This window comes from Phyllobates terribilis, unplaced genomic scaffold, assembly GCF_046119375.1.
Source record: "Phyllobates terribilis strain yellow unplaced genomic scaffold, ASM4611937v1 Scaffold_3__8_contigs__length_932513732, whole genome shotgun sequence".
Classification (NCBI taxonomy): domain Eukaryota; kingdom Metazoa; phylum Chordata; class Amphibia; order Anura; family Dendrobatidae; genus Phyllobates; species Phyllobates terribilis.
In genome coordinates this window covers 778,486,456-778,495,880 of record NW_027362763.1, presented here as the reverse complement: position 1 = coordinate 778,495,880, position 9,425 = coordinate 778,486,456, and the positions used below count along the sequence as shown (strand labels likewise).

The window sequence follows — 9,425 nt, the reverse complement described above, 5'->3', positions numbered from 1 at the left end:
GCCGGCGAGTGACGTCAGCAGCGCGATCACATGACCTGATCACGCTGCTGACGTCGCTCTAAACTGAGGGTCAGAGCTTCAATTGTGCTCGCATCTGAAAGACGCACCCACAATTGAATGCTGGGAACCGGAACGCTGCAGCTTCTCTGAGCAGGGTGTTAGCTTGACATCCTTCTCAGAGAATGGCCAAATCCAGGTCCGGGGGGGCGGCAGAATGCTGCCGCCGGGGGAGACACCTCGGACCACCGCATTAGGCGGCTTGACAGCGCCCCCTGCCGGCTGCGCCCGGGACACATGCCCCATCTGCCTCCCCCCCTTGATACGCCTCTGAATGGGTGCTTAGCAGAGCCCAGTGTATATGTATATGGGATGGTCAAACAGATAGCTAATGGCCAACAGTTTTCTAATGGAGACTTTTAGACTTTTGTGCTTTCAGCCATTTGGAGGAAATTATTCAAATACCCTACAGACAATTTATATACTTATGCGTGTCCAATTTTAGCTACATCTTAAAAAGGTTGTCTGGTCTAAAACTCTAACACTCTATGTGACTGCAGACTTGTGAGTCTTCACATTGCATGCACTGTGTGCTGTGAGGACTCTCCAGTGTCAGCTCTGGGAATAGTATGCGATATGCATACTCCCGGCCACAATTCTGCTAGACTGTTTTCGGCCTCGCTGAATATACTTGCATTGAGCAAGGCAGAGCCCATCTAGTCAGATTTTGACCGGGAATATGCATATTGCATACTTGTCACATGACTGCCATTCCTATCACTGACACCTGAGAATACTCACAGCATGCAGTGTGCGCAATGTGAGGATTCACGTGACTGCAGACTTGTACTTTTAGACCTGACAACTCCTTTAAATTATGATGATTAGTACTAAGTGATGAGCTCCAAAACATGGGGTTGTTTTCTACTGAAATTTTTAAGAATATAATTCAACCTGAGTCTAATAAAGGATTTTCTAGCACTCTGGTGGGCCAATCCAATTCAGTGCTTAGTACAAACAGTTCTTTTTTATTTTCTTTTCTTTTTACATTTCCTGACATAATTCTTTGCAACAAAACACAACTTTTAATAAATGAAATCCAGGAAATGCTCCGTCTTTTAGCTTCAAAACCTCCACAGATTGATGAAAACATTGAAATGTAACAATACATAGTAGCAAAGAAAACAATTGCTGCTTAGGAATGTTCAGGAAGTTGTTTTTCTCTACAAAGAATAGGATCAACTTCAACGCAGGATGCATGAAGAAGACCTCTCCTCTAGCAAAAAGATATACATGGCAACAACGTACAGAAACTCTGTTTAGTGCACCTTGCTTAGATCCAAGCATTTTAGTTTTTACCAGGAAAAGCGAGAGAAGCAAAGAATGGTGACTCAGATATTAGGACTTGTTTTGTGTGCCTGCATTTTACCTATTTATTCTGGGATATCAGAAAGAGACATAATTGAAGCCATCTGTTCTAATGATGTCTGTTACACTGTCCACTTGGGTAAGGAGACATTTATTGGTGCACGTAAGGACTGTGTTAAACGAAAAGGGGACCTGGTGACCATACAAAATGAAGAAGAAGCAGAACATGTTTACAGTTACTTCGGAAATTCACCAACACCACACTGCTTATTGGTCCATTGAAGCTTTGGATTGGACTGCAGTTAAAATCCAAATCATGTGTCTACAGAAATCAAGCTCTGAAGGGCTTTTCTTGGATCACAGATACTCAATATGCAAAGGAAGGTAATTTCTCTAATTGGTTGACTGAACCGATGGTGACTTGTGTCAGGGAAAAGTGCGTGAGTTTGAAATTGCAGATGGACTCACTAGATCAGGCATGTCCAAAGTCCGGCCCGCGGGCCATTTGCGGCCCGCGGTCCGGACTAATAAGGCCCCCAGGTATCCAGCAGCATGTACCTTGCGGCCGCTGCCGCTCTCGTCGCCACCGCCGCTCAGTACTCCGGCGCAGGGAGAAGAGCCGAAATCTCGGACATCGCGAGATTTCGGCTTTCCTTCTCCCTGCGCCGGAGTACTGAGCGGCGGCAACCGGCCAGCCAAGATCTCGCGACGTGCGAGATCTCCAGCCCCCAGGGGTTGTAAGACGTTCAGAGGTCAGATAGGCTGAAGACCTCAGCTTAGTTGTGTAAAATTATATAAATAATATATATATTAAGTTATATATAAGTCCCTGCGCCACCTTACACCTCCAGAAAGGTTAGGCCAGCAGGGCTCTCACACAAGCTTGTGGTAGCAAGCTGTCATACCCTTCATTAACCCCTGACTGCCTGTCACTGTGCTATAATTCCATTATCTGATGTGCGACTGTTGCACAGCTTGCTATTCTCTGCCTGTGTTATAAAGCATATAGCAGTATCTTATTTTTGCTGTTCCACCCTCTGCGCCTTTTAATCTCTCCCCTTCTGGCCAATTTTTATAATGGCAACTACAAATAAGAAACGAAAAGTTGACAGTGAGGGCCGCCGCTTCCAGGACAAGTGGAAAGTAGAATATTTTTTCACTGAAATAAAGAATCACTGTGTTTGTCTGATATGCCAAGAGACCGTTGCTGTTTATAAAGAATTTAATGTCAAGCGACACTATCAGACGAGACATAGCACATACGACAAGCTAACAGGGCACGACCGAAGTGAAAAGTATAAGCAACTTGAAGCTGTTTTATTGTCACAACAGCGATTTTTTACAAGAGCCCGTGAGTCAAATGAAAATGCCACAAAGGCGAGCTATGAGGTGGCAGCGTTAATTGCTAAAAATTGCAAATCTTTTGCAGAGGGTGACTTTATCAAAGAATGTGTTATGAAAATGGTAGAGAATGTCTGTCCCGAGAAGAAGCAAGAGTTTTCCAACATTTGCCTGGCTCGTAACACTGTAGCACGGAGAATTGAAGAAATTTCATCGGATATTAAGAGACAGTTAATGTCAAAAGGAGCTGATTTTGACTTCTTTTCAATAGCCTGTGATGAAAGCACGGACCTATCTGACACGGCTCAGTTGCTGATTTTTTTAAGAGGGGTGGACGATGAAATGAATGTGACTGAAGAGCTACTTGACCTCCAGAGCCTCAAGGATCAAACAAGAGGGAAAGATTTATTTGATTCTGTTAGTTCTGCCATAGATGACATGAAACTGCCTTGGAACAAAGTTACTGGGATTATTACTGATGGGGCACCTGCCATGACTGGTGAACGAAGTGGATTATCAACCCTAATCTGTAACAAGGTGAGCGAAGAAGGAGGCAAAGCTATTAAACTTCATTGCATCATTCATCAACAAGTTCTCTGTGCTAAACATCTCCAATATGATCATGTTATGAAACCGGTACTAAAGACCATTAATTTTATCCGCTCTAAAGCCCTGTGCCACCGCCAGTTTAAACAGTTTCTACTGGATATCCAGGCTGAATATGAAGATGTTTCATATCATAACGATGTAAGATGGCTCAGTCGGGGGTCTGCACTGCAACGTTTCTACTCTCTCAGAAAGGAAATAGGAGAATTCTTGGAAACAAAGGGACAAACGATGCGAGAACTATCTGATCCAATTTGGCTGGCTGATTTGGGGTTTCTAGTCGACCTAACAAAGCATCTGAATGTACTGAACATGAATCTTCAGGGCAAAGATGCAGCGGTGAACCAACTTTATTCACACCTCAAAGCCTTTGGAACAAAGCTGCAACTTTTCCTAAGGCAGTTGTCACAAACACCGCCCAATACCATCCATTTTTCAGCGCTACAGGAAATAATTAACAGTTTTCCACAGGATGATATCCATGCGCAAATAAGCAGGTATGCAGCAGACATCACATCTCTGGCTGGGGAGTTTCAACGGCGCTTTCAAGATTTTGCAGCTATTGAAAAGGAGATCAGCATTTTCTCCTCTCCATTCTCTGTTGACCCCGACAATGCTCCTGATCAGTTGCAGCTCGAGCTCATTGAGCTACATTGTGACAGCGAGTTACGCAGTCGTCATCAACAGCTCTCTCTTGTTAACTTTTACCGCCAACTGGATAAGAGCCGGTTTCAAGAGATTCGAACATTGGCTAAGAAAACCCTGAGCTTGTTTGGCTCAACATATTTGTGTGAGAAGACATTCTCTGTTATGAACTTTAACAAGAACCGCGTGAGGACAAGACTAAGTGACTCTCACCTGCGTGACATTTTGCGCATCAAAACCACGGCCATTGAACCAGACCTAGTCTATGTGCTGCAGTCCAGATCCCAGTTTCACCCTTCACATTAGTGCAGGCTAGTTTCTTTTTTTTAATTGAGATTAATATGTTGTAAAATCTCAATTAATGTCAGTTGGATAGACAGTTATATATTTGAACACATGTATACTTGCTGTTATGTTCCTGTTCACATTTTTTGAACTTATAAGTTGACAGACAACCTTACATTACTTTGTGTAATGTACTTTAAAATGTTCCTGAGATATCTCAGTTTCCTGTTTTTATTATATTAAAGGGGTTGTCCAAGTTCAGAACCCAGACATACCCCCTTTTTCACCCAGGCAGCCCCCCTGCCATGGGCATCAAAGCATCTCATGCTCCGATGTGCTCCCTTGCCCTGTGCTATTTACAATGACACACTGCCGGTAGGAGGCTTCACCGGCTCTAATGTGCAGGCTTTAGCGCTGCTCTAGCTGGTTTACTGGTGATAAAGCCCGCCCATCAGTGCCGGTGACGTCACTGGGCTTTCTGCCAGCCCCGTGGAGAGCCGGGTATGTCACTAGAACTCCAGAAAATGCCTTTCCTCTGCGCAATTTAGTGCAGGGCAAAAGTAGGACATTGGAGCATAAACTGCTTCGATGCTCAAGTCGGGGAGGGGCTTCCTGGGTGAGAATGGGGGTATGTCTGGGTTAACCCCTTTAAGGCAGATTGATTAAACACCTGTTTAGATTTGTCATCCAAGTCACAAAATAAAAAGTATGCCGTTTTCAATAAACTTTGCAAAAAAAGTTTATTTGCATTCATTTTAATGGTCCAAAGAATGTCAAGCAAAATGATCGGCCCTCGCACATGTTCACTTCATCAAATTTGGCACTCTTAGAAAAAAGTTTGGACACCCCTGCACTAGATAATTATAAATGGACTGATGAACCATGCTCTTTCCAGGCTTATGGCTATATCTGCAAATTTAGCTTTCAGGGTATGTGTCAACGGGTTGTTCTTGCTGGCCCAGGATATGTTGAATATGACACCCCTTTTAGTTTCAAAAGTTCTTCTTTGGATTTAGTTCCACAAGGCTCTTTAGCTTCTGTGTCTTGTGGTTACATTGGAAAACATGCAAGACCTTTGCTAGCTTGTCTGAAATCTGATGAGACACATGTTTATCAGTGGAGAAATTCTCAATCGGACAAGAAATCAATTGGACCTTTTTGTGCATCTGAGAAACTGGGCTGTAAAAACAATAATGGTGGATGTGAACATGAATGTGTAGAGTATTCACAAAACAAATCCATCTCCTGTAGATGTAGCGATGGCTATATGCTAGCAGCTGACTCGGTGTCCTGTGTTTATGCTGACCACTGCCACTCTAATCCATGTGAACAAAGCTGTACGAACCACCAAAATGGCTTTACATGTTCATGTTCTAGTGGCTTTGCCTTGGCTGAAAACCACATAAACTGCAACTATATCAAAGGATGTCTTGAAGGGGAATGTGATCCAAGAATTATTAATGACCACAAAAATGAAGAATTGGAATCCAAATTTTAAACTAACAGGAACATTTTGGGAGAAGATGAGTCCCCCCGGACAACTCCACATCCCATTACTGACATAGAGAATAACAAAGAAGAAACACCAAAAATAACACAGTCCACACTAGTGCCTTCCGTGGGGATTGTCCCCACCAGTGGTAATCCTGTAAATCAGAGGTCCCCAACCGCCGGTCCGCGGACCAGGACCGGGCCGTTGGGGTTTTTCAGCCGGTCCGCGGGGAGAGGGGGCCCCTCCAGCCTCCAGCAGGGCCGCTATCAGGGCATGACTGCCCTGACTCCAGTATGGGGCCCGGCCGGTAGGAGCCCCCTCGGAGCCCCCCTCTTGTGCGTCTCTCTCCTCATGGGGCCCCCGGCCCCATGCTAAGCACCGGGTCCGGGACATCTTAGCGCTGCGCTGCTGCGGCAGCACCTTCATGATTCCCCTGACTTCCGGTCATGTGACGGCGCCGTCAAATGGCCGGAAGTCAGGAGAACCTGGTGTCAGCGATTTGGACGAGCGCCAGGATTCTGCAGGGATCGCATGGGGGTAAGTATAACAAGTTTTATTTTTTTTTTAAATACAATTAACTAGGAGTGGGGGGAATGGGAGATGCACATGGGGGGAGGGGAGAGATGAGAGATGCACATGGGGGAGGGGAGAGATGAGAGATGCACATGGGAGGGAGGGGAGAGATGAGAGATGCACGGGGGGGTGAGAGATGCACTGGGGTGAGAGATGCACGGGGGGATGAGAGATGCACGGGGGGTGGATGAGAGATGCACGGGGGGGTGAGAGATGCACGGGGGGGATAAGAGATGCACGGAGGGGATGAGAGATGCACGGGGGGTGGATGAGAGATGCACGGGGGGTGGATGAGAGATGCACGGAGGGGGATGAGAGATGCACGGAGGGGGATGAGAGATGCACGGGGGTGAGCTGCACATGGGGGGGTGAGAGATGCACATGGGGGGGTTATGTTTACATAACTTTGTTGCCTTATGAAGGGCGGGGGGGGGCCCCCAAAAATTTCTTGCACAGGGGCCCACTACAGTCTGTGTCCGCCCCTGGGATGAAGTAAATGCAGCTGAACAGCAGCTGTCAGGACAGCTGCCCTGTCCTGCTGCAGGGCGTGATGGGGCCTCAGTGATGCGGCTCCTGGCACAGCACATTATGTGGGGCTCCTGGCGGGGACCTGGTCTACACTATATGATAAGTATGCACTAAACTCCAAATCCCTCCATTACCCCGCCCCCATATGACCAAAGCCCCGCCCACCCCACCCCCTCCTTGCTGGGCCATGGAAAAATGATCTTGCTTCAAGCCGGTCCCTGGTGCAAAAAAGGTTGGGGACCACTGCTGTAAATGATGCATCAGATTGAATTGCATTAAGACTTGGATCAAAGCTATTATTAAGTATATTATGTATCGGAGCAGTTTATTATGCAACTTAACTATTTCTGCAATAATCTCTATCAGGAAGAGGAACATTTACTAAAAAGTTCTTATGGTATTTTTTTTAAAATATCAATGCTATAATGTTTAGTACTGTAGAAATAATAAAAAAAACTGAAAATGTATAAATGTAGTACCTACTATACATTTAATGGTGTATATAATTAGTTAGGCTGAAGTTATTTTCTGAGTTTGGAAGAATGTTTTTCTTTCTTTTCAGATATAGTGCTATTCTTTCCTCAGTCCCTTTGATGTCTTGGATATTGCAACTTGGCCACGCTGTAATACTGATTATGGGCTATGGAAGAGAATGGCATTGTTTCCGAAAATAAAACCAGCTATATTTTCTAATCTCATGCATTTTTTTCTAAATGCGTTCCTCCAGATATGATTAGCTGAGTTTACAGAGGTTGCAATAGGTAGGTATAGGCAGGTTGCAATAGGCAGATCATCACTGATTCCTAGAATCAAGGCTTCCATATCAAATGTAATAAAAAATAATATTGTGGTACCATGTTAGCCAGAAAAATTGATGTTAATTCTTTTATACCCCCAAAACACAAAAGTATTTTATTTTAACATTGGCTAATCTTTAGAAGGCATCACCCCTTCCACCCCATGCACAAATGTTGTGCTCTTGTCTCAGTAATTTATTTGTATACTCGTCTGATAAAGGAGTCTCTGTGCTCTGAAAGCTTGAAAATATCATATTTTTGGTTAGCGAATAAAGGTATTTACATAGATATCAAAGGTAAAAGACAGATCATAGACAGTAATTCATTCTTATGGCCAACCATTATGTTTTATGTGTGAAACTACTCATGTCTCCCATATCTTCCTGTCTCCCTCTATGCTATGTTAGATGTTAAAGTAGAAGGTTCAGTTTAGAGTATAATACTTTTGCTTCTGCATCATTGTATAACTTTTTATTTTATTTTCAAATGTATTTAAAGGCAGAATCTGTACCCTTGTTGAAACTCCCCATTTACTAGCACACAGGGTTGCATCTTTACTGTCAAATGACACAAGTCTTCAAAATCATTTGTTTTTCTTATATTTGATTTTGGGGTGCTCAATTAAGTAGAAAAATCAGATATACCATATCATGTTTACAGATATTCTTTTCATTTAGTCAAACATAAAGAAGTCTAATCAAAAATATTATTCCATAATCTGTCCTAATTACCTATTTAATATTATGTAAGCATGTAAGTGTATTAAAATACTTGATGAATACCATCTTTACTGGTTTCCAGCACCGGTCTTTTCATCTTCTGGCCCTCTTGATCTTTATCTATTGCTGCATATGGCAGAGGGTTATCTTCTGTCATATGCAACAACAGAGCAGCTTTGGAGTTTCACATTACTGTTCTCTCAGCCGCAGGCAAGAAACACAGCCCGATTCCTATCAGCCCCTCTACATACAGCCCAATCATGCAGTATATCAATTCTCTCATCCGCTCCATACACAGCCCCATATCACTCCTTTTTTCCCAATTATGCAGTATAACTCTCCTCTCAGCCCTTTTATACACCACCCCCATCCTGTATTATTTCACAACTTTCAGCCCCTTCTATACACAGCCCCATCCTGCAGTATATCACTTCTCTCAGCTCCCTCTATATACAGCCCCATCCTCTCGTATATCTCTCCTTTAAGCCCCTGTATACACAGACACAACTTGCAGTGTATCTCTCCTTTCAGCTCCTGTATACACAGGTCCTTACTGTAGTACATCACTACTTTCAGCCCGCTGTATAAAGCTCCACCCTGTAGTATAGCTCTACTCTCAGATCTCTGAATACAGCCCCATCCTACATTATATCTCTCCTTTCAGCCCCTATATACACATCCTCATTATGCAGTATATCATATCTTTCAGCCCCCCTATATAAAACCCCATACTTCAGTATTTCTCTCATTTGAGGCTCCTGTATACAGCCCCATCCTGAACTATAGCTCTCCTTTCAGACCCTCTATATACAGCCCCATACTGCAATAATCACTTCTCTTAGTTATTAGTACACAGGCACAGGACGGCTTCATGGTAGGAGCTTTCTGCACTGTAATTAAGAAAGCTTCCACCTCTTTCTGTGACAACATCCCTTCAGCCCACAGCTGTTAATTTGCAGACATGGCCCAGAGCAGAGCTTTGCTGACATGAAGTCAGCTGAAAGAGTCTGTACTGCAAATGATTGAGAGCAGTAGTTGAACTACAATGAGATGGTTCAAATGGAGGGTATATAG

General features: G+C 43.9%; 1 protein-coding gene across 1 annotated transcript; it reads left to right on the top strand.

Annotated features, from left to right (window-relative positions):
* The first annotated feature begins 1,380 nt into the window (after positions 1 to 1,380).
* LOC141258631 (complement component C1q receptor-like) lies at positions 1,381 to 5,740 on the top strand. The gene is given in 3 exon segments (XM_073673590.1): positions 1,381 to 1,597; positions 1,600 to 1,845; positions 5,100 to 5,740. Coding segments are annotated over 3 exon segments (1,104 nt in total).
* Positions 5,741 to 9,425: the final 3,685 nt, after the last annotated feature.